The sequence below is a fragment of the Melozone crissalis genome, unplaced genomic scaffold (assembly GCF_028551555.1).
Source record: "Melozone crissalis strain CALT ecotype California unplaced genomic scaffold, PUWL_Pcris_2 ptg000027l_1, whole genome shotgun sequence".
In the NCBI taxonomy this organism is placed as follows: domain Eukaryota; kingdom Metazoa; phylum Chordata; class Aves; order Passeriformes; family Passerellidae; genus Melozone; species Melozone crissalis.
Window position 1 is genome coordinate 3,204,425 of NW_026535805.1, and position 25,624 is coordinate 3,230,048.

The 25,624-nt window shown below is 38.7% G+C and overlaps 1 protein-coding gene across 14 annotated transcripts in view; it reads left to right on the forward strand.

The window, feature by feature from the left end:
• ESRRG (estrogen related receptor gamma) overlaps nucleotides 1-25,624 on the forward strand; it is a 368,263-nt gene that overhangs the window by 335,848 nt on the left and 6,791 nt on the right. For all 14 annotated transcript variants that reach the window (XM_054279749.1, XM_054279743.1, XM_054279742.1 and 11 more), the window contains one exon: nucleotides 20,997-21,266. In XM_054279749.1, coding sequence (XP_054135724.1) covers nucleotides 20,997-21,266 — 270 coding nt within the window. The remainder of the gene's footprint in view (nucleotides 1-20,996; nucleotides 21,267-25,624) is intronic.

A 25,624-nucleotide genomic window follows, 5' to 3' on the forward strand; every position in this document is an offset into this window, starting at 1 on the left:
TTTAAAACAGCATCCTGCATACCCCTGGAAATAGGTTCTCTGATGCTGTAGCCACAGTCAGTGATTCCAGTTGCTTGAATCATGTTGTCCAAAATACATTCTCCAATTAGCTTCCTATCAGGTTGAGGAATTCCAGGTATTTATTTTGTAAATTTTGTGCTTGTGACGACTGTTCTCCTGGGGTTCCCTGAATTAGAACCACTTTTTTGTTTTTAATGCAGGTTTTTTCCCCCCCTTCATTTAGTAGTGAGTTTTTTTGCAATAGCGTTTTGCTGTTTGGGTTTTTGCTTGCTGCTTTTTAAGAACCGAAGGCACCGTGGGTCCTCTCCTGGTACTCCCATTGACACATTTGTGCAGTGCTGAGGTACAGGCTCCATGTTACATCCATACTTGGCTCGTTATCCTCTTATCAGGCTCTTTGCATCCCTTTGTTTATTTGAGGAGACAGGAAGACTGTGTGAAGGCTGCTTAGTCAGGGATATCAGCGTTGTTGGCAGGGGAGTGATTGCCAGTTGAAAAACAAGGCATTATTGCTCATTTTTTCCCTCTTATTAGTTTGATTACATTTGCAAATCAAATCAATCCATCAGACATGATCAGGCCTCGTCCGCATTTTAAGGAATAGTAATCTCCGTCTAATAAGATGCAAATGTGTCACATCGGTAAGTAACCAATAAATCATCGTCTTGTCTTTGGCAATCATTAAATATCAGAACCAACAGTCAATTTTTAGTATTTTCAATTTGCGATATGCCGCTGGAATATAAAGATAGATGGACGTAATTACACAAACCAAACACTATTTCAGTTCATTCCAGACAGCAAATTTAGTGGAAGGTATAACTGGCTTGTCATCACACTACATTATTCCTGGCGGTTCATGCAAAGTTCACAGACAAGCTTCAAATGGACATTGCTTTTTTTACTCTCCTTAACAACATTCCCAGTACCACCACCAAACTTCAATAAATGACTTGAAATGCTGTAGGACATCACTCCCATCAGTGCACAGAAAGACACAGGAAGAGAAACATTGCACTTTTCTTACTTGCGGGCACCTTGTGCACGTGTAAGACTGAAGGCCAGAAGTTCCCTAATACCTGCTGCATTCTTTCTCTCTCTTTCTCTTCCTTTGTTTTTAAATGTTTTAATCTGAAATTTCAGTATTTCACCATTTTTTCAAGTTACCTCAGGTTGAGTAATTACAAAACAATCAAAGACAGACAGGGAGAAGGATTGGCACACCAGCTTCCCTCCCTCTCTCTTCTCATCCCCATCTTTTAGAGGAGTGAAAATTCAAATTGTTTTTCTTTATCCCTTTTTTTTTAAATTGATTTGGGATTTGGAAAAATTGATTGCCTCATGTGCATCCCAGGCATTAATTGATACATTTGTTGTCTGATTTGTGGTGTCTTGCTTTCCATTAATGACTCTATTTGTGTATAACAATTTACATGCTTTTCAAGAAAGAAGGAGGCATAAGATTACACCCTGGCAGCAGGAGTGGCAAAATAAACCAAAGCCTCGTCTTAAGCAGCACAGCTTTTACCTGGATATTTTTGACTGGTTTATTATTGTAGAGTACAGGCCCTAAAATTGCAGGGAGACTGCTAATTTCAACAGGAATTTGGGCCTGTTGGAGATGATATTATTGGTCCTTCTTACAGTGATGAGTGACATGAGAGAGAGAGAGTGTGCAAAATACTGTCTCTCTGCTCCGACACAAGCGGCTGTGCGGAAATAAGAAAAGAGGATTTTGTAGGCTTGTGCTGACTTAATGTAGGTCTCCAGCACACCAAAGCCAGACAGTGGGCTTACTGTGCTTGACCTTAAGAAACTTCTTGCCATGAGCTGTGTGCCCTGGGTGGACCTGCTGCTGCAGCGTCCTGTTAGTTGTGTTTGTTTCAGCTAGCTTGCTTTGGGAAGCTGAACTTCAGGTGCTTTGGAGTGATTTGTGCAGAGATCCTTTAGTCCCCTCTGTGAGAAGATAGTTTTCACAGTAGCAGTTTGATTTGATTTGGTAAATGAATTAAATGGAAATTAGTGAAGAGGCTTTCTGGTGAGCACACCTACTTGCTTTGGGTTCCCCATCATGTTGAGCAAAGGGGTGGGGAGAGTGGATGTAAAAATGTGAATGTGTAAGTCCTGGGTAGACACTGTGTGTTACTTATTGTTGGTATCAAAACTCATGTTTTCTAATGAGAGAAAATAGCAAAGAAATAGTTGTAAGCTGCAAACAGTGTTGATTCTGCATGCCAGAGATTTCAACTTAAAAGTACCATCAATTAACAAAAATCTCTTGTTATTTTGAAAAGAAAGATGTTACCTGTATATATATATTTTTATCCTCAAACTGGTGTCAGTCTCTAGCAGCTTTATGAATACAAGAGGTTTATGCCAGGTCTAAATGAAGCAACTAAGTAATTGTAGCTCTAGACTCAAAGTTTGAGCTTCCTGGCATTTTACATGATTGTGTTCCTGGATGTTCTGTACCTAGGTTGCTAGACTGGTGCTGCCAGATTGTCTTGCAAGTCTCTCATTTTTGTAGTCTCCAGAGACTGGTGAGGAAAAGCTGCACACAGAGGCAATGTGCCTAAGAAGCTCAGCACCAGAACCTTATGTTCTGTCTAACCATTTTACATACTACCATGGTATGTTTAATTTGCTTTTTCATCAAATCAATAATGGGTCTAATTGAAAAAACTGGCAGAACTGCACTTGTACAGTTCAGCCTAACTATCAGTGTGAGCGTTTTCAGGAAATCAGAGATGTTGCACAAGTACATAAGTGACACCTGTGTTAGTGCTGCACCTTTGCTACCAGTGTGTACAGAAACAAACATTACTCAGGTGCAGCACCTGTACCAATTGATCACTATGCTATCAGAATTAATCACCTGGTGTTCAGCTCAGAGAATAAAATTTACATCTTAATGTGTGACACTTATTCCACACACATGCACTGCTAAAAATGATACTATTCACTCCTGTTTGAAAAAAAATCACTCCTGTTTTTTGTAGGCCTGGCAGGTCTTGTTCTTAATATTAATTCCCAAATATTTGGGGTAGATGCTACATCCTTTCAAATAGAAACTTATACAGGACTGTGTAATAAAATACATTGTGGTCCTGGAGTTGCATGTCCCATATCCTGGCCTCACTCTCACAAGAAAAAGGGATTTTTGAGGATATTTAGTGCTTTGCAGAAAATAACCCACGTGAGGAGGAATAAATAAGTAAAGTTTGGCATTGTACAATATTGGATGGCCCAGCACTGGTGCAGGTGCATTGGCTGACAGTGTGGAGGAGCTTGTGTGAGAACAGAACAAACTCCTACTGACAGGAGTGCTCAGTTATGCAGAGTCTGGTCAGCATCCGTGGGGCTGGCAGAAAGACCCAGGCCAGGTGCACCAACTGCAAGGTGAGGATTCCAAACCACTAATTTAAAAAGGAGGAAATGTGGATTTCAAGTTTACATTTTGTATAATTGCAGAGCTAGTCTAGGGGTTTGAAATATGGCAAAGCCTTAGCCATTAGCATAGGGTAATCACCTTTGCTGTTTAAAGAAAATAATAACAATAGAAAAGGTATTGTACATTGACACATGGAAATATAATGCTTTTCAGAGAAATTTTGTGGAGATTTTTTATTATGTGGCTAATTACATATTTACATGTAATGGCACTAGCAGAGCCATTACAGTCCATTGGGTAAATAATATGCATTTTAAAAACCATTTATAAATATGTATTTATTTGATGGACCAGAACGGGTTTTTGAAGTCATTCTCATCCACTGAGTAAATAATATATGGATTGCTTTTAAAAATAAATATGTATTTCTTCAATAGACATTCCAGGCTATTGGGTAAATAATATGCATTTTTCATATATTAAAAGAAATGCATACAGTGTATAGAAATCTGGCCTAAATATGTATCTTACTGAGCAAAATTACTGGAAAGGTGTCAGGCTTAGCTTTGAAATTTCTGTTGAGAATTATCAGTTTGTATCACAGCCCAGAGTTAATTAAATGTATTTTATGCATTTTCATACAACCAGTATACTATCAATGTCTGTTTACAGTTTTACAACACTGGTGCACTTGACCCTCTCACTCAGTGCTGTAAAGTCAGCACTACATGGTCAAGGTCCTAGTTTTACTTTGTGTTCTTCCTAATGCAATGCCAGACACATTCATTTTGTGGGCATAGTCCTGCATCCATAGAAATACATGGGGAAGAGTGGTCACCTTTGTAGGAGCCATTTTAAACTCTCTTGTATTGCTCAGTTTTAGCCAAGAAAAGGTCTACAAAGTATATTCAACATTTCTGAATGTTGAATATACTTTGTAGTATATGTAGTATATGAAGCATATGAAGTGGATATGAATGGGATAAAGGGATAAACTGGCTAAACTACTTAAAAAAGGGGCTTCATGTTTTCTCATACTTTACCCATTAGTAAATAGTGAGCAATAGACCAAAAGAACATGAAGAGGAAGTGTTGAAGTTGAGCTCCATAATTTTCTAAATATTTTAGCCAGTTTATCTCTTCATATATTTCACATATTTTATAGAAATGTTGAATATACTTTGTAGACCTTTTTTGGTTAAAATATTTGTTGTTGTTTTCAGACATTAAATGAATGAAACAGCCTAACAGTGCTGTTAATTTATTTGTATGTATTGTATCTGTAGTTGGCACAGAAAGATTGTGAGAAAGAGAAGGACTTTGTGACTCCAGCAGAATTACAGAGACAGTGGAAGATTTAGGAGCCCAAATTCTTCCTCATATTTTTCCTGTATAAATATACCTCATGCTACATCTATGCTTCTGACATCACCTATGATACAGTCCTGAAAAGTGCTGATGTTAGTAAGTTAGTTAGCTCTTTGACAGGGGTGTATTTGGCAAGTGCCAGGTGTAAATGACTTGTGCCCTGTGCAGTCAGGATAGCTAAGTGGGGTTTTGACAGAATAGATGAGAGAATTCTCACCCCTTTCCTTCTCAGATCACTGATATGGCACTTGACATCCATGAGGGAAGCTACAGTAAATGTCTGGTGACCATAAAGAAAATCAGCAGACATTTGAAAGCAGATGTCTGGGTCGAGGAGAAAGCCAAAGAGACAAGAGATGATACAGCAGTGTTGGCATGTGAAAATTTTGATTTAGACTTCTCAAATGGTGCATCCTCACAAAACATAGCTGTGCTTTCTGTGTAATCTCTAAAATTACTGATGAATGTATCCAAACACCTGATCGTAGAGCCAGTTTGCGGTATTTGGGCCCATCAGAACACTTGGTGGGTGCAAGAATGTAGAAATAGGGTAAGGATTGCAAAATGAAACCCAGCTCTAAGCTTCTGAGAGCACTGAGCTGCGCAGTGAAAAAAAAAAGTGTAGGTAAATAAGTGTGGACCAATTAAGGAGAGGGCATTGCTGGTGGCACTATAAATTGACATACTGGTGCCCAGAAGGAGTAAGAGGGTCTGATAGCAGAAGAATGTAAAGAAAAGGAGGAAGGCTAAAAGCAGCAGAGAGGGAAACGTGGTCACATGAGGTATCTCTGGGCATACCTAACACTTCTCTGTGAAGCACAAAGCAGCTGAGATACTCTGGAGTGCTGGCCTGGTCACCATCAGTCATCGCTGTGCTCAGACACGGGTGCTGGAGTATGTCACCATGCTGGTCATGAGGGGAGAGAAGGAAGGTGGTGATAGTAAAGATCATCTAGGGAAGGCAGTCTGGGCCTTAAGAGATGGGAGACATGAAATAAAATGTGAAGGAGCTGAGGGATGAGATGGCACAACTGCAAAAGAAAGAGTTTATATCTCAGTCACTCTGTGGCCATATTGAATATGATTGTTAAATTCTTTGTATAATTAAAAGAGATAGGAGCGTTCATACATTTTGTTGCAAATTGATATGATCTTTTTTGCCAGTGATCTGAATAAGATTGTACTATAGTTTTTAATTTAGCAGATTAAGAAGCACAATTAAAATATCATGAAGAAGATCGTAATCTAAACCTCTGGGGTTTTTTTGCTTATCCCTGCCAAGTTGATAACAAGAGCCGGTGTATGTAACAATTACCTCCACTACTGTAAATTTACTCTAGTTTGTGGGCTGAAGTGTTAATAAATACCTTGCAGTATTCCAGAGGGAGAAGCTTTCCATCTAATTAATAAAACTGGGAAGAATACCCAGGACACTGAACCATATCTTTCTTATTAGTGTTGGCTTCTACAAAGGAGAATCCCTCAATCTCAACACATTAGTAAATGTCATACTCCTGGGCTGCACAGAGACCTCTTGAAAAACTGCTGATTTGCTGTGGAAAAAAAATCACCATAGACTTCAGAAACAATTCAGCTAGGGAATACCAAGTGTAGAAAATCAGTGTAAAGCATGGCATGCATTATAGCAGCTACGATTTGTGCCCCATTTGGTGAATATCCAAAGAGGAAACATACAATTATATCCCCATATCCCTTCCTTTTGTGATCTGTCCTAATGTGTCTGTCCTTTTTCTGTGGCTGAATGTGGCCTTACTGCAGTCAGGGCTTTTTTGAGACTTTGCAAAACCTCTTGTTCATGTGTTCTCTAAAGCAGTTTCCTAAAAACAATTCCTACTCATACATAACATACATGCAACTGTTCATTAAAAAAACCCAAAAATCACTTGAAGAAGAAAAATGTTTTAAACCCAATACTGAAAAGAAAGTCTTTCCCAAAATACATAAAGCTGATTACCTTTTCCTTTGCAGTAATTTGTATTTGGCAAAAATAAACTCTAACTATGCCTCAGCTAGTTCTGTTTCAAGGTAGTTTGCAACTAAACTGCAAATTAACTTTCTGACATGCTCAAAATTCCTTGCTATACTTTACTAAAATCTTACAGTAATCTTAAATTACGGAATATTGATAGGCATTGTCTAACAGACTAGACATTTACCATAGAGGTTAAAACTTAATGCATTTCATTTGTAAAATAAAAAATTGTAAGGTGGCATTTATGCATTTTCTCACCTTATCATCATTATTTTTATTAGATCAGTGTAGCAAACTGGTATTACTGCCTCAGATAGAAATAGAAATAACATTTTTGTATTTACTTCCTACTTGAAGTTCTTGCTCTTAAAAATTGTCCTGCTGTGTGTATTTGTAGCTGCTTTTTACTCTACTGATATGGATGATGGAGAGGATAAAAAAGGTAAAGCCACAGAGTTTATCTGTGAGGTTGATGCTAGTTTGGCCAAATGAGTCCACCTGATGGAAAGCAGAGACGGTAAAAGATCTGCCAGTTTCTTTGTCTGCATCCATTCTTCTCAGTTTTCCTAGTGCATTTTTAAACCGAGGTCTTCACAAAATTCTGGTAAATTTTAAAAGTATTAGAAGGCAATTTAAAGTTCTGTCCAGGAACTATGTCCTGGTGGTGTTTGTGTAGTCTAGTATGTAAATGCTGGGTTATTTTCCCTATTAAGGATGTTTATGATGCTTCCACGTGCACTGCAGGAGGCAGATCTGTTCACACCATGTACAGTGGATACTCACCATACATGCAGTTTCAGTAAAGCATGTTAAAAGCAGATACTGGTCCTTAAAGACCATATATCAAGCACCTTCAGCATTATGCCAGAGGAACCTGAATCATGCATTCCCTTGTTTATCTTCAGGTGCAGCTTTGTTGACCAGTGACCCTTTGTGACTCTGTTCCCCTTTTCAGAAAATACTTCTTTGATCTGACCTGGGTGATGACATTATTATTTTGTCCTTCAGCAAAGACAGTTTTTTATATTAGAAGAAAGGACATATTTAATAAGGAAAGAATACAAGTTAATGAGCAGGTGATCTTTATTCATTTCGGTAGCTTTCGGAATACCCTGGGTTTGCTCAGTACAAATGTGTGCGTACACAGGCTTATGCAAACACACACTAATGCATGCACCTGCCTGCTTTTGTGGCTATGATAACACCATGGATCTTCCTTATCCATTATTTTCTTCTTTCCACAGAAGCAGTGCAGTGAGAGCTCAGTTGCTGTGATTTTGAAATTCTTACCCTGGGGCACATCTCTTCTGTTCTGAGCTTCACTTCTTAGGAGCAGGTTCGAAACACCTCAAAGAAAGGCAGCCCAAATTCTGAGGCTTCAGTTTTTAGGAAACTGTGAACTGAATGCTATAGGTCGTGGACACACACTCTGCTGCCTTCAGCAGTGATCAGTCTCAGGGGAGGGGACATGAACCCCATAGTAGGCAGAAGCCTCAGGAAAACTATTTTGAATGCCTTATGCTTAGAAATTAGATGAAATAAGGAGGAAAAATATCCTTGTCCTCTTAATTTGGATTTGGAGTATTAATACCTGGAGCTATTCTGGCTGTCCATGTAAGCATCAGCTCCCTCTCTGAGTTCTTGGCTTCTGTGACATCCTTTGGCAAGAAGTTCTCCAGTCCAGGTATTCTGTGAATGAATTTCCCTTTGCTTCCATTTTGAATTTCCTGCATTTTACTGTAGTGGTGCTTGGTCTGTGTTTTGAGACAGACAGAATAAAAGCTTTAGAACTACTTTTTATATCATTAATTTACACTTCTTTTTATATCATTAATGTACACTTCTACTCCATTCTCTTGCACATCACTGTTTTGAGAAAGACAATTCCTGCTTTCTGAGTCTCTTTTCATAAGAGTTTTCTTAGGTACTGCTTTACTTTCTTTGAACCTCCTCTAAATCTGTCATGTTTTCTTTAGAAAGGGCCAAGCCATTCTGTTAGTCTATTTAAAATGAGAGGGTACAGATGGTATTTTTCTTTTAACTTTTCTTGCCTTCTGAAGTGCTTTTAGCCTCATCCACGAGCATGGCATCAGCTTCACAACTGACCCTGGGCTACTGGAATGGGTACTAACAGATGCAGTTTCCAAGCTAATGTTTTCACACTCTTCCCTGGACTCTTTCAGAATTGGTCAGGAGCTGCAGCTCTCCATTTCTTTTTCTCACCTAGAGATCATTTAGTCAGCCTTGTCTCACTCTGGCGGGACTAACACTGCATACTCAGAAGGCCTCCTGTCTTAAATTAAAGAGGGCATTGATGGAGGTCACCTCCATAACTAGGACGTAAACTGCATTCTGGTGTTGCAGGTACCAAGAGCATATACAATCCCCTTGTTTCTTTAACTTGCTCTGAATTTTAGAAGTATTTTCATTTTCAGACTGAAAATAAAATAATGTCGGACAATGTTGCATGAAATTGCATCTCTGGTGCTGCCTCCAGTGAAAGCCTATCATCTACTTCACCTCTGTGCATCTGCTCATGATAATGCATTTAGAAATCAGGGATGGTTGCTTTTTTCAGTCTCAGAAACAAGTGACCTGGATTCACTTTTAAAAATATGATTTGCAAACTTGTTGGCTGGGATTCTTCTTTTGAGGATAACTTGATTTGTCCACATAAGTCCCCTTTGTCAAATTTAATAGATGGATCAAGTGACCCCTTGACATCCATATAAAAATTCACAGTTCTTAAAAAATATGTAATTTTGTGGGGGAAGTGTTAAGGGGTTTTGCATCTTTAAGAAACCAAACTAATTCCAAACTGAATAACAGACAGAGAGAGAAGGTTGCCTTTCTGCAAGCCGCCAGCTTTCCCAAGTGTCTCATCCTCTCCCCTCTGTCATCCTGAGGCAATGTGCCTGCATTTGTGTGTAGATTTATAGTTTATCTTTATCTATGGCTTCATCTGTAGGTAGCTATTATAGCCGCCTTGCCTGGATATTGTTTGGGCCTGATAGATCTGTCTGTAGTTCATCAAAGGGGAGCTGAGTGGCTAAAAGCCATTGGGTCCAGCTGAGGATGAAATACGAGCCATCAGCCTTGGTAATGGCTGTAAAATTTCATAATTACACGGCCTTTATTACATTGCATAATGATCCTGAAGCAGTATGGAACAATTAATTAAGATTTTCAACCGTGGCTCTTTCAGAAATTAAAAGGTGCTAGTGGCTGAGAAATGGGGAAGTGTCTTGTCCTAAAAGCATTAGGGATGCTTAAGAAGTACTTCCTGGGTACTTAAAAAAAAAACGGGGGGGGGTGGGGAGGAAGAAAAAGAAGTGAAGAAAAGAGACAAGAGAAAGAAGATAACTAGTTAAGCAGCTAATGTCAGAGTAAAATTTTTGTACTTGACTGCTAATTCTTAATATCAAAGCTGGATCTAAAATTCCTGCAATAGTCACTGCCATAAAGTTGTTCCTTTTTTTGTTCTGTAAAAATCTTCATGCCTTTTTTCCCCCCTGTTCTGTTCTAGCCATTTGTCACATTTATAGAAGTTGAGCTCTGCACATTATTAAATAAATGCATGCCGTGACTCAGGAGGAGGGTCACTTAGCTGTGTATTGGGTGTACTGACCAAGGATTTACTCTTACCCACTTTCTCATGTCTGAGGCCATTGAAATTCTTTGAAGATCTCTGCAGTTTGACAGACATCCCCAAGGAAGATTTTTTTTTCTTTACTGTTTTGATATTTTTCTTCTTTCCTTTTCATCTTGTAAATGCAGCATGTCAGATGTAATATAATGTTTTCCATGAGATTGACCTCAGACCAGATCAGAAGTAATTAGATTCTTAAGGTGCTGCAAAGGTGTCTCATGGATTTCTGATGTACATACTGAAAGAAGAAGTGTTTATATGTGTGCAGAGAATAGGCAGGGAGAAGCAAGAGGCCTGAACTGTGTGTGTGCACATTACCTGTTGTGATCACCTGCTGGGTACAGTTCTGAACACCAGCAAATTGTGACCCAGGTGGGATGTGGTGCTCACTGTGCCGATGGCAGTAAAAGTGGTGAAGACAGCAAAAATAACACTGGTGATCTCCATGCACCAAAGCTTTCAGGTCTTTAGAGGAAGGAATCTCCTTTTCAGTCTTCCTGTCTCCCTCAAAACTATTTTGATTCATGCAAACTCTCAGTGTAACTCCTAGCATTGCATGTTACTGTTTTTAAATTGACCAGTCATCATGTAAGGTCCTATCATTCTAAATATTTGATGAGAAGCTAAGGTCTCTCCAAGGCACCTCTAATCATAAACTTCCTGCAGGAAATTTAGAAAGGATTATGTGTTTCAAGGAGGAGCCGGCTGCTTAAAGTAAATTCTCTTGTTGAGTCATTTATTCCCTTAATAGGAATTTTCTGATCTGCTGTCATTCTTGTTCACACACTGGGTGTCACTGCCTCTAAAACACTTGTCATTCTTTAATGGAAACAAAATAGTCATTGCAGTCAGAGCCGCAATGTCATTCCACTACCCCTTGCTGCGTCGGCAATAGTGAAAATGACAGAGCGGCTCTCAGTAGGGGTAATTAAAATGTAAATATTGATATTTTATTATTTGAAATTACTTTCCAGTGCGGCATTTAATATCTCTCCATCTGTGCGGCTCTGTTTAGCGGTCACTTTAGTGCAGCTCTGGGATGCCAAGCAGCGGCTTGATCCCCGTTATGTCAAAATGCTTGTTGCTGCTTAATTTTGATATCTAATTAAGTGGAAAAGTACAGTCCACACTGTAATCCATGGCATCTTAACCAGCTGCTTGGGTATATTTAGAATTAATCTCCACTATGGAATCATCCTAATGTATGCAATTAAGAGTCTGCCGATGGCTAATTAGGTGTATTAGAATCAGGCAGCTTCCTTTTTTTTTTCTTTTCTTTTTTCTGTCTTTTTTTTTCCCTGTGTGTGGACTGTTGCAGACTTAAGACACAGCCTCCAGAGATGATCTTAATGGTACATGCACACTCAACTAAGTAAACTAGAAATTTCACATTCTATGTCTCTCTTCCCCAAACCAGGGAGACTGTAAACATCATTTGAATTTTTTGGCATCTGCAGCACATTAAGAAAATCAACTAACCAGCAGAAAAGTTTTAAAAATTAGGAAGAGGATGGAAGATGCGTAGGACAGTGGTCTGAGCTATTTTTTTCCTGCCACAGGGTGAGAGGGGATATTTAACCAAAATTTTGCAACCTGAAGATTTTGCTTTGGCAATGGAGAGAGATTTTAGGTAGCTCAGCACACACAGGGTTAACAGAGATCCGTTGATTGGATCGCAAGCATGGTTGTCTCCTTATGCTAATACATTCCTGTATTGGATTCGTATTATTCACATGATTGGGGAATTCCTGGAAACCTGACTTTGCCTGATGGAAAGATGGAGGAGCAGGGATTGCCACAGCTCTCAGGGAGGAAATGACTGGTGGCTTCCCCAGGGGAGCAAAAGGCAAACAGCAGTGACCCAGCACTCCTGGAGGAAAAGCACTCTCAAAGCAGACCCAGAGAGGTTACAAATAAAAGGCAACACGTATTAAATGCCCAAGAAATCCCTCCTTTCTGTGGAAAAAAAACCCCAGAAGTGATACTTTACAATCCAGCAAACTTGATTTTGAAGACTAATGTGCTGGAGAAACCTGAACTCTAAGTTTCTTGATATCCCCAGTCAGTATATGCAATTGTTGGGAGGCTGATGTGTACAAAGGATGAAGCAAGCAGAACCTGAACTAACACTGATTGTATTTACTAGTTTAGCAAGCTTCCTCTGTCAAGGTTGTCCCTTTTTCCCCTTTTTTTCTTTTTAGTTTTGTTAGCTGAGTAAAAATGAAAAAGGAGGGAAAAGGGTCAATATTTTTTGTTTAATTATGTGTGATTGTAGTTTCTTTTCTGCTAGCTGACCTCATTGAAGGATCTAAGTAAGCCATACACGCACAGGATATGAAGATATTATGCTGGCTATTTTAAGCTGAACTGCATTACTGTTCTTTAGAATGGATTTTGGAAGAAATTCAGCCCGGTTCATTGTACTCTTTATTTTTCATCTATGTTCACTTTACTAATGACTAAGTGTAGTTTTTATTTTTCCACCCGCAAAGCTGGCTTTATTGTACTCATAGTCAAATATATATATCCACAACAGATTGAAAAAGAATTTGGGTGAAATCAATATTTTTATGTTGAAAATATGATTGATGTTTTTTTTTTATAAAGGCTCAGTGACAGAAGAAATCAGAGCCATAAATACAATCCTGCTCCATTTTCTCCTGTAATTTCAGGAGCACACCATATCATGACATCCACCTCTGCTACCTTCAAAAAGGGGACCAAAAAAAATTCCATAGTCTAGCCAAACCATAGTTGAAGGTTAAATTTTAAAGAACTAGAAGAATTCACTTTTAAGAAGCAGATCAGATCACATATGTAGTGCATTAAAAAGATCAGCCTCAGGAATCTGCAAGTTTATACTGCTGACCTGAAGGAGACTTACAGCCTAATTGGGCCATATTACACTGCTAGCCTGAATTTTAAAACTTTTTCATTGTCCGTGTCTTAGAATTGAGAACCTCATTGCAGAGAGGTGATGCACCACGAGTCCTAACTGTCTTACATAGAGGGGAAAAAAAAGGGGTAAAAAAAAGGCAGTTTCCTGGAACACACTTATCAGGTGTTTCTCTGTTCTCTGAGCACCTGGTGATAAAACGAAATACAAGTGTTTCATCTTACATCTTTTTAATGTAAGATTGGTGTGAGTTTGCTCTAAAGCTGTTTGAAATTGTGGAAGTTCCAGTGGTAAAATCAGCCCAAAGGGAAAATCAGGTATTCATCTGTTTAACTCTCTTGTCTTATATTTTCCTTTTTCTTGGTGAATACTGAGATAATAAGGTGTGAAATTAAAATTAATGGAAATAAAGAGTACAGTGCTTTCAACAATACGTTTCAAAAATGCCATTGTAAAGTACTCCATGCATGGAGGTCTTACCAACTCTGTTCTGAAGCAAGGGCAACTTGCTAGATTTTTTTATCTCTAGTAGTTCACTTCATAATGTTAGCAACTGGTTATATGAAGTCAGGGAGACATCCTCAATCAGTCCCGTTTTCCAGCTCCTTTCCATTATTAATACTAGAGAAGCAGCTCATGAGGGCTTGCACTTGAACTAGAAATAAGAAATTTTAAAGTAGCTGCCTGGAAATATTTGGGTGCTTAGAGTGGGATGTCTCTGATTCCAGTACTGAAATCAGTTTGAGCTGTAGTGGGTTACATCTCACTGTGTGCATCTGACCCTGGGAAGAAATGACAGCCTCAAATTGCTCCTGTTTAGTGTTATCATGTAAGGTTTCACAGGGTAAAAGACAAACCAGAAATATTCCTAACTGGTATTTAAATTACATTAACACCTTTTTGTATAGCTTGAGTGAAAGGTCACGCTAGACAAGGAGCATCTTCACTGTTTGTAAATGTCTAATTTGCTGCTTTTAAATTGCTGTGAACTTCACTTACTTAGTCCTGCTGAATGAATCCAGTGTTGCAAATACTTCTGACAAGCGAATATTTGCTTAGTGAGAATCCATTGTTCATAATGGATTGAGAGGGACATGCAGTGTGAATGCATTTTTATTGCCGTGCCATCTCTCTGCTGTTGTTTCAGTGAGATGAAAGTAGCGTTGTGATAACAGCCCCGGGTTTCTTAGTGCTCTGTGTGGCATTTCCCGTCCTCCTGGTGGGTGTTAGTGAAAAAGTGCTTATCACAGGCATTTTTCCATGTTATAAAATATAAAAAAAAATATGTATATTTTATAAGAACTTGGACAGCAAGAGTTAGGAATACCAACACACTTAAAGAAAACCCGATGAAAGTGCACAGGCTTTGCTGCAAACATCCCAGCGCTGTCCAAATGTGGGTTTTTTTGCCCCCCCCCCCCCCTTTTTTTTTTTTTAAATTGGAGGCAGAGTGACTCGTGGGCAGCTCTGAGATGAGTGCAGCCCGAGCTGCCCCCTCCCAGGGCTGCACAGATAACAGATGGCAGTCGCCACTCGTCGCGCCGCTCGCCACAGAGCCCCGGTGCTGCCTGTGCTGTGCTGTGCTGTGCTCTGCTCTGGGGGCAGGAGGAGAGGGGAGGCTGCACAGCACAGCACGGCACCGCCCAGGAAAGGTGTGCTCTCACTGTGCCAGAGTTACTGGGTGGAATCCATTTCTGAGCTTACCTTTAATTGCAGAACCTCAGTTCCAAGGAGTGTGGGAGCTGAACTCAGCAAGCAGCATAAATCGAGCCTTTGGTTGTATTTCTGGTCACTCAGAGTCTGTGCTTTTGGAACTTGGTTTTTCATTTTCAAGTCTGGGCAAATACCTGCGTTTTTTATTTTGTGAGATGATACCTTTCACATGAAAATGTGAGTCAGACTTGAATTTCAGCTGGTTATGGCATCATGTGCAATTATTAGCTTTTGACCAGGGGCTCCATAAGCAAAGGGGTATGAAAAAAAACCCAAACCAAACCTGAAATAATGGATTCACCCTGGCATAATGAGTTGTATCTGTTTCTGTTCCAGCTTTCACGAAATTTCATCCATAATCTGGGAAATATGTTTGGTGATTAGTGAGAGCAGTCTCCTTCTGTCTAATGGTTTTCAAAACCACTGAAATGTTTGTGGGTCTTGATACATATTTTTAGACTATACAGTACTTGAAATGTAATTAAATCAATTTTTTCTTGAATTACTATAATAAAAATTATCTCTTAATTCAGCTCTTTGTGTGAGATTCAGCCCTACATGTAGCCTAAAAAAATGAATTAATGCCATCCTCTTGGATTTTTGAGAGAATAACAGCAAAGGGCAGTCAGGCTGTGAAGGTTTCCTTCAGCAAATTCTATGATCATGTCTAGAAAACATTACATTGCCCTAGCAGAAATTTCCCTGGTGAAATTTCCCTGGCCTTTGTTTACATCCCTGGAAGGCAGCTGAAGTTGCTGGATGGATCCAAGCGCTTGGCTGAGTGTGTGCCAGGGAGGGAGAGGAGGGCAGACTGACAGCTGTACATCTGAGAGTGCAGTGGACACAAATCTGATCTTGGATTGGAGGTTCTTCACATTCTCCTCAGTGCAGCCAGGATGAGCCTCTTGGCTATTTGACCATGAGGCCTCTAAATACACTCTCTAAATAAAGTAATCCAAGCTAAAATGCTAAAATGTGTTCTTTAAAGTATGTAAAATATCAGTTTGTTCTTTTGACAATGGTGACTGTGCATGATTAAAAAAAATTTTAAAAAATCTGTGCTGGAAACATCAGTACCCATAAAACATTTAGAAAGAAGTTAATCTATCAAAATTAAGTGTAAATAATTTAAAAATCCTACTCTTGATATTTCAACTGTGTAAATGTATTGGATCTGTAACACACGAGTGAACATGTCATGAGCAAGTGTAGCTTTGATTATAAAAAATGTAAATGAAGATATTTGAAATACAAACCAGGGCAAGCAAGAGGAATATTTTACTCATAAAGTTAACAATCACACAAACAACCGGTAAAATAAATGGGAAGCAATTACCAGAAAAGGCAAGTAACTCCCAGATTTGCCAGCAATTTCATACCTGGTTTGATCAAATGTTCAGATTTCTGAACACATATCAGAGAGGAAGGGAAACTCAGTCCCTGCAAAGCGAAATAAACTCTAGGATTTAAGTCTGAGTAGCCTGATTGAGGCATTGCATCAAATGCTTACAGATGAAAACAATGGTAAGTCCAGCCACTGTCTTTTTTGTTTTTTGGCCAGTAGTTCTCGAAGTGCTGTGTGCAAGGCACAGATCTTAGTTCGGCACTTGACCATCTGCAGCTGCTTCACTCTGGCCCCTAGTGAGTTACTGTCCATGAAGTCCATCTTAATGAAGTAGAGGAAAGGGTCTTCAGGAATATAAAAGATTTACCCTGCTTAGCATGGAGCTGTGTGCAATGTGAAATAGAGAGCAAGTGGTGCATGTGCTGATATTTGAAAAGATCTGTGGTTTAAAGAGCCCCGTTGAAGAGGCTGTGAACTGTGCTTGGAGCTGGCGTGGAGTGCTGAGCACTGCAGAGTGCAGTCAGCTCAGTGCCCCTTGTTCCTATAATAAAAATGGTAAGGCCTTTTTACCTATTTATGTCTGCTTCCTTTGAGCTTTGGGTTTACTGGTATGCAAAAGGAAAAAAAAAAAAACAAACAAGTGTATGTTCAGTGGCTCAATCAACCTTTTTTCTCAATCCACACTTAGTGATCTCAGTGAGTCATTCCGGCATAATTACAATTCGAGTGTGATACACTGTTTGTAGAAAAGCATCTATTTTTAGCAGAAGAAACACTATAGTCCCTGAAAGGAGGAGAAAGAAAGGGGAAAAAAGGAAGGAAATCTGTAACCAGCAAATCAAGGCTATTGTTAACTGATATTAGGAGACACCCCGTAGATTTACAATGCTTGCACTCAGCCACATAAAAACCACACTGAGCAGAATGCCTACCAGGGGTTAAATTCATATGCCTGCGCTGCAGCCTATTTCTGTCAACACTCAGCTCAGGAAATAAACATTTATGCTTTCTGAAATGAAAGTGTATTTTTGAAGACTAGCCGTCAGATATTTTTTGCCCTTCACACTTTCAAATGCTTAGCCTTTTTTGTAAGTTGACTGCAAAGTGCATCAGTTTGCTAGGCAAAAAGAAAAAAAAAAAATCTTGACAAGTGCCCATGGCATCATTGTCAAGCACACGAGCGTCTAGTGGAAGATGGCAGGAGGGTTGGCACAAAACATGCTTCCTTCAAGCTTCTTACCTCAGGGGTACCTGACTCTTGAGAAGCCTTTCAATCCTTCCAAATGACGTTGTTGCAGGCTGTCATCTGGTTTATTTGGAGTGTGCTGTATCGCAGATAAACACGCTGTTTAACTGCAGGTCAAGGTACGGAGTCATCCTGCCAGCAAATGCCTCAGATACATCAGATGGCTCTGACTTGGGCAGGGAGATGGAGAGAGATCAAAGTTGTCACCAGTATGGTGCATGATAAAGGGGGAGAAAGGGGCTCAGCATTGTATTTTAAAATGTCATTACACAGTTCTGCGTTGAAAGCAGTGACCTGCAAGGCTCTGAAGGATTGAGGACCCACACAATGCATGACAAGTTCCAGCCCACACCATCATGCAGCATCTGAGGGTGGTTTGGACACAGCTTGGAGATGGGACTGGAGAGGTTAAGACTGGTCAGAAGGCTCAAAGGGTCCAAGTTGGAGACTTCTTAAAAAATAGTTACGATTTAATATCGAAAATATCCCCTTGTCAGAGAACATGGTTGATCTGGGGGATTCACATAACAAAAGCTCACAGACTCAGAGTTTGGCATGAAATAAGTATAACCTTCTCCAAACAATTAAAAATAAATCTCTGTATATAAATATATAAGCTTGTGTTATCTATTATTTTAACTGACTTGTTGAACACATATTAAAGGGCATTGCTGTGATACAAGAGACATGCTGGGTGCTTTCACATTTTATGAAAAAACAAAACAAACACAGATTAATTACAACTTGATTCAGCTTTGCATTCCCACGAGGGATGCCTTTAAAAGTTAAAACATGCTTTCACTGAACAGGCTTTCAAGGGAAAGTTACTTCGATCAGGAACAAAATAGTCATGTTGATTTGATTTATTATTGAAGGGTGGAACAGCATGCTTTATATTTGCCAGTTTTCCTATAATGTAAAAAATTTCTTCTGATTTTTTTATGTGTCATATAAAAACAACTGGTATATTTACTGCTACAGAATGCAGATTTTTCAAGAGTGCAGTACAATAAATTATATCAACATCCCATTTTCCCCCCTCACAGGCATATGTAATTTTCTTTGACTGTGGCACACAATAAATGTTACTGAAACATACTATTATTTATTTTTTTAAAAATAAAACCAATGCCAAAGAACCTGTTTGAAAATAGGTAAGTGAATAAAAGAAGGAAGTTGTGAGGTTTTCAGGAAAAAAAAGAGAGAAATTGCAGATTAAACTTTTTTTAATCAAAACGGATTTTATTGCTTTTTGCTTAATTAAACCTCTCAGAAGTGTGTGAAACATTGTTATACTCGAAAAATTGTTAATTTGTAAATCACAGGGACAAAAGGGCTCCACTGCAACTTTAAAGTTTCTATGCACGTAAATGTCAATAGAGTGCCTTCTCCATCATCAGCACTAAATTCACATTGATGCCTCTTTTCTTCTCTGTATTGATCCTTCCATGAGAACGTAGATTTGTATCTGTTAATTAATGCGTCCTGAAACAGCGTTTGTATTAATCAGGCAGATAAGAAAAATTGGATGCCTGCACCCTCATGACAACCGTAAAAGTGCTGGCCCTGATAAAATCGTGGATGGACCTCAATAAAAAAGTTCCTCCTTCCACTCAATAAACTAATCATCCTGCTTTTAATTATTCGGCAGAAAGATGTGTGGAGATTGGAGAATGTGTAAATCTATTTACTAACAGCAGTGTCTGGGAGGGAGAATGGGGCTGTCACAGGACGGTGCTGCAGGCTACATTCTCTGTCCATCTGCTGCTGCAGAAAAACTGCCTCTTGAAAGCCGGCAAGGAACAGAAATGTTGGAGCTAATTGAAATCCTGAATTCCTCCCTATAACCTTTGAAATGATTATTTCTTCTCCATTTCCCTCTTATTTATTTTAATCACAGATGTGTTATTTTCCACTGTCACATCTTTAAGGCTTTCCTGTTGTTGTTGGATCAGGTTTTGTTGTTTTGTTTCTTGTTTTGTTGGGGTTTTTTTTGTATTTTAAGGCAGAGAGCTACAGTTCTATCACAGGACTCAAAAGACAGTAAGAGAAAATGAAAACAAATAAGGAGGGAGAGAAAAATGAGAGAGAGAGCAGATGCAGCCAGTTTTATATTTCATTTTTTATAGATGCCTGGTGGTTCGGATGTGGGCTTTTCTTTTTTATTGTATTAGTTTTGCTGCTTAGTGCTTATGGAGAAAATCTTGTTTGGAGTAGATGCCTTGCAGATTTGCTAGTTTATGATATACTCTTGTATGACTGTAACTCTTGACTTTAAAAACAGAAAAATGCATTTAAGTGTAATTGAACGCCAAAAAGAATGTTCTTACAGCAGGAACGCTGTCAAAGGACATGTAAGCAACTCCATAAACAACTAAATGAAAGCCTCAGACATGTCTTAAGACCCTTTAAGAAAAGCTTGACTAATCCCCTTTGATGATTTTATTAAGTACTTGTGGTTGATGGTGCCAACTGGCAAACTGCTGCATTTCACCAACAGGCCAGGAAAATCACTTCCTCTCCCATATAGTTTCCTAGCACCTAATGTGATTGGGATATTAGCAGTTTGATATAATAAATTAACAGGTACTGTAAACAAGAGTCTAAAAGGTAAGGCAGCAAAGATGTTTGCCCTTAGTGATCCTATTAGGAAAGACAGCAGGGAGAGAGGGAAAAAAAACAAGCAAAAGTTAATGTCATTAAGAGGCATTTAATAAATGTTTGGTTGCCCTCAAAAAAAGGATGGTGTGATTGCTATTCAGTTGGCACTTCAGTGTGCCACCCTGTTATTTCAACAAGTGTAGCAGTGCCAGGAGCCAGAAAAGAAGTGATTAGGATCTTTCCTGAGTAGGGTGGGTGTCCTCTTTTCCCTGAAGTTAAAGTTCAAAAATATTTTTTTTTCTTTTTCATCCCTACCTTAATTCTATTAAAATATAAAATCTTCCCTTTTAATAAAGTTTTCTATTTTTTCTCATAAATTATCCTTCTTGGATTATCATAGTGGTGGATAGAGTAGGGAGATCCCTGTGTCACAGCATTAGGTTTTTACAACTAAGCACAAGTGTTTTGCAACAAAGAAGATATCATACAAATCACAGATTGCCAGTGCAGTTCCCCACAAATTAATATGATTTTTACAGGAAGAGCCTGCAAATTCTTGCTTATTTAAAACTTTTCTTTTGATTAGAAAATGTTTGATTTTATATTGATTTTCTTTCCTGTAGTTGGATGGGGAGGAGAACACAAAAGCAGAAGGGAGAATAATAGAATGTGTGTATGCTTTGTCACAATGTATATAAAAATGAATCAAAAAGAGGATCAGACTTCCAAATGTGCTTAATATTTTTCCTGTATTTTTGTTTTTTCATATTCAGGATTCTCCACTTTGTCTCTAGCTGACCAGATGAGCCTTCTGCAGAGTGCTTGGATGGAGATCTTGATTCTCGGTGTTGTATACCGGTCACTTTCTTTTGAGGATGAGCTCGTATATGCTGAAGATTATATTATGGATGAAGACCAGTCCAAACTGGCAGGCCTTCTTGACCTTAACAATGCCATACTGCAGCTGGTAAAGAAATACAAGAGCATGAAGCTGGAGAAAGAAGAATTTGTCACCCTCAAAGCTATAGCACTTGCTAATTCAGGTTGGCAGACTGGCATGACAATTGCTACATTTTTAATATTTCTTTCTTTCTTTCTTTCTTTCTTTCTTTCTTTCTTTCTTTCTTTCTTTCTTTCTTTCTGTGGGCTGGTTTCAAACAGGATTTTAGAATAAAAAATTGCTAATCAGACTTTAAATCTAAAAGGCAACAAACAAAGCAGTTCAAACTAAGAACAACTTTCTGGTTCAAAGTAGTTGTGGAATATGTTCCTAAGGGAGTGGAGAATATTCCACTGTATTATTTGGAGAGTGTTTTACAGGCAGAGATCCCTTCAAATTAAAATAGGTGTTGTTCTCCTAAATCCATTTCATAATGCAGACAAGTCTAATCATTGTAATTAAAGCAAAACAAAGGATGCTGGAGAATATGCTATATATTTTCTCTTTAAAGGGAGCTACTGATTAATTTGATGAACTAAATTCAGGATATGGGAGGAGGGAGGAAATCCGTATTGAATCTCACAAGGACCACGCCTTACATGGCGGATTCTTTGTATTTGCGAGAGTGCTTCTGCAAAAACTTATTACCTGTGCAGCAAGAGTTAAAAAATTTTAGAAAGAATTTTTTTTTCTGCATTTGAATTTAAAAGTGATGAACCAGTGAATACTGTCAGATAAGTAAAAATCGTTTGTGCTTTGTTGTTTTTCTTTTTGTGTCTCCTTAATGCTTTATTGTGGTCTTAAGTCCCTTTTAGCATTTGCATAAAGTTCACGATAGATCCCTCTTTAATGACGTGCCGATCATTAGATACCTGTGTGTCAATAACATGCTCTGATGCTATGTTCCATTGACAGTCACACCGTGCCCCTCCATCTGCTTTTGTTTTGACCCTATCTTTGAACTTTATCTTGGTTGCTGGCCAGTAGTTTTCCCTTTAATTACAAGAAGGAAACTGTCAATAAAATCTGTTAAATGGGATGCAATGAGTGGCTTGAATGGGCGGACGGCTATTTGTTCAAATTCTGCAGCATTCAAGGTATTGACAGTTTGTTTTCTGGGGCCATATGTGACGATCAATCTCAGGCTGGGCTCAGCCGCGCTGAAAAATGAAAAACCAGATTGCTTTTGCTTACTTGTGGATGACGACTTGTGATTTGGCGCGGTCCTAGTGAGATGAGACCTTCTGCCCAAATTGCCCCCCTGAGAGCCGGGACGCGTGACTGTTTTTAGAAATAATTTTTTAATTGATTTTGTAATTAACAGTTCATCTACAATATTGATGCATGAATCCTCAGATTGATAGGAGGGAAATTGTTTTCAACAATGAAGTTGTACTTTCCTATTTATCTTTGTAATGTGATTTAGCACTCTGCATTTTTAATTGGAAATATATTTCAAAAACATGCAAAGCCAAAATGCTTATTAGTTTCTTTGTAAAATATTCTCCACCCCACTAACTCTGTCCTTAATTTTAGAATATTATCTTATTCCAGATTTAACAAAATACTGAAATGCCTCTCAAAGATCAAAATTATTCCTAATTGAAGATCTGTTTATAATTTTTGACCATTGTAAATAGACACTTGAGGATGCTTTGCAGCTCCAGGAAGGTTATTTCTCAAAATTGGTCACGCTTAATGATCAGAGCAAGAAAGTTATCCGCAATTAGGAGTCTAAATGGAGAAGGGCTTTTGTATTTATTTAAATTCTGTAATTCAAATACTGAATTAGAAATACTTTGCAGTTTATTTGACGAAAAGGATGAGGACTAGCATAAACAGATGTGATGTTAAATACCACTCCCACTTTCCCTCCCACCCAAAAAAAAAGGAAATATATGCAGTGTTTAAGTAATAATAAAAAATAACTGCTGCCAAAAAAAGGTTTAGTCATACACTGTGCATAGAGTGTATCAAAATCATCTGTAGCTTCATTAACTTCACTGGAAATTACAACCAGGATAATGTCAGAGATAAATACAGTTCAGCATACTAAAATTCAGGGCACATTGAAGTGAAAATCTTTCCTTCCCTCATCTTCAAAGAAATAAAATTGCTGTCTTAAAATGAAGCTGTTGCAAGGAGGAGTTAAAAAGTACCCAGACATTCCATTTCCCCTTCAACAGTGTTTTAGATGCTGACATTCAGCATTTCAGCTTCAGGTTGTACATGCAGCAGATACCAAACTTCTACCAGCTGCAGCTACAGTAATTTGTAGGTGTAAAATAGCACCTGCAGAATTAGAGCCCATCAGTGGATATCAGGCCCTTAGTGTTTCAGTTTACAAATGCTGTTAAAATTTAAATAAAATTTAAGTTGAATTAAATAATTTGGGGTTTTTTTTAAATAGACAAAAGCAGAATAGATTATTTTCATGTAATAGGAGCTTGGTTAATGGAAATAAAGCTCTATAAAAAAACCAAAATGCCATTAGAAAATCAACCATCAATTCGCATTTTAATATATTTTTATTGCTACTTCTGCTTGCTTCCGCTGTTTATTTTTTCAGTTTAAAATATATTAGCCTTTTTATAGCTGTGGAGAGTATAATAAGAAATCTTGGGTGTTTCAGACATTTTTGCCATATCCACACTGTTTAGAAAGATGCCCAGGTTGGCTCTACTGTAAACAGTTGACAAAGATGGTTTTATAGCTCCGTATCTGTGTTAGTGATTTATGGTACAGTGTCATAGTACTTTCCCTGCTGGTGTTTGGAGGCAGAAAAAAGAAATTGTAGATTGTCTTCATATCGATTGTATTTTGTTTGAATAAATACCACAAGCTTGGTTTTGGCCAAAAAATCTCAGTAGTGTGAGCACTGAAACACACACTTTTCTTTAGGTCTACAGAGCCCATTTGTGCAGTGCTAAATGTGAGATAATCCTGCCATTTGGTCCCTAAAAGGTGGGGAGGAGTAGCAGTTTTTCAGGGAGATTCCCTGACAGCCACTATCAAATATTCCTCACGCAGGGCTGGCAATGCCACACCAACTTCCATAAATTTCCAGAAATGCAAGATGTGGCTATGTTGTAGATTGTCACCCATTCCAAACTGAGTGCATATAGACTCTGAGAAGTTTAAATACACACATAGGAGCACAGCACTGAAATGTATAGACATTTCATCGTGCATACGTTAAGTCTGTACAGGCATGGCTTCAACTGTTACATTTAATATGTAAATATGGAATTTATCAGGTTAGATTTAAGCATCTGCATTGATTTGATAGTAATTAACACAGCCCTTACACTTCAGAGAAGTCACTCTTTCCTTGGCATTGCCCTTGTCCTGCGGGTGTCACGGGTTGCTCCCTCCTTTCCCTGCCTCCTGCACACAGCAGCAGCCAGGAGGTACCGGGGGCCGCGGGACGCGCTGCCCTGGCTCTGCCTCGCGCCGCCCAAACAGCGAGCTGGCACCAATGAGCACTGCCTGTTTACCCACGCAGAAAATCAGCTTTGAATGCTTTCCAAAACATGCATGTACCAATTACTTCCTCATGTGTAAGGGAAGGTGAAATATTTACAAAATATGCTCGAAGTGTGCACAAGTGCAGGCACGCGCACGGGAATGCTCCGGCACGGAGAGGATGGGCTGCTCATCTCCTCCGTGCTAGGACGTGTTCCCGTGTATTGATTGGGGTAATACTGTGCAGGGAGTCGCAGGTGAGCAGCTTTTGGAAATTGCCTAATCAGTAAGGACCAAATTGGGCCCCCAGGCCAAATGTTGCAGATGAGTTTAGGAGTCACAATTGAGACCAGAGTTATAAGAGAAGCTCAGTTCCCATCTAAGACCTAATGTAAGGAACCGGAGTGTCAGAATACCTCAGCACATTTGAAAATCTGATCTCTGTGCATCTGCTTAATAGGCTGCTGGTATCTTGAAAAACCTGACCCAAATGTGGATGCTAGGCACTTAAAGGTACAGCCTTATGCACTGTTGAAATTTTAATCTTAAGTGCTAATACTGGCTGTGTCACATGTATCACAAGAAGGAGAAGAGGACTTCTGCTCACTTTTACATTTCTGGTCTTTGATATTAACTCCCATGAAAAAAAAAATTAAGAAAGAAATCACCCATTCAATACAGAAGGCGTGTGAACCAAAAAGTAGCTTGGGCATTTTAGCATAATGAAGTGCAGATCAATACTGGTGCCAGTAAAGTTACATGGTCATCTCATCCTGTTAAAAAATTACTAAGTTCTTATAAGTTTTTTTAGCTTTCCAGACACAGTATACTCAGAGTACTAGGGTATCGCCATTATATGATATTATCATAATAGAAATTAATTGGTAGAGCCCAGTAAATCACTTACTCCACAGGACATCATCTTTATTCCCAGTGCATGTCATAATGTGTGCATGCTGTATTTCATTTCTAATAATGTTTTTCATGTTGTTTTAT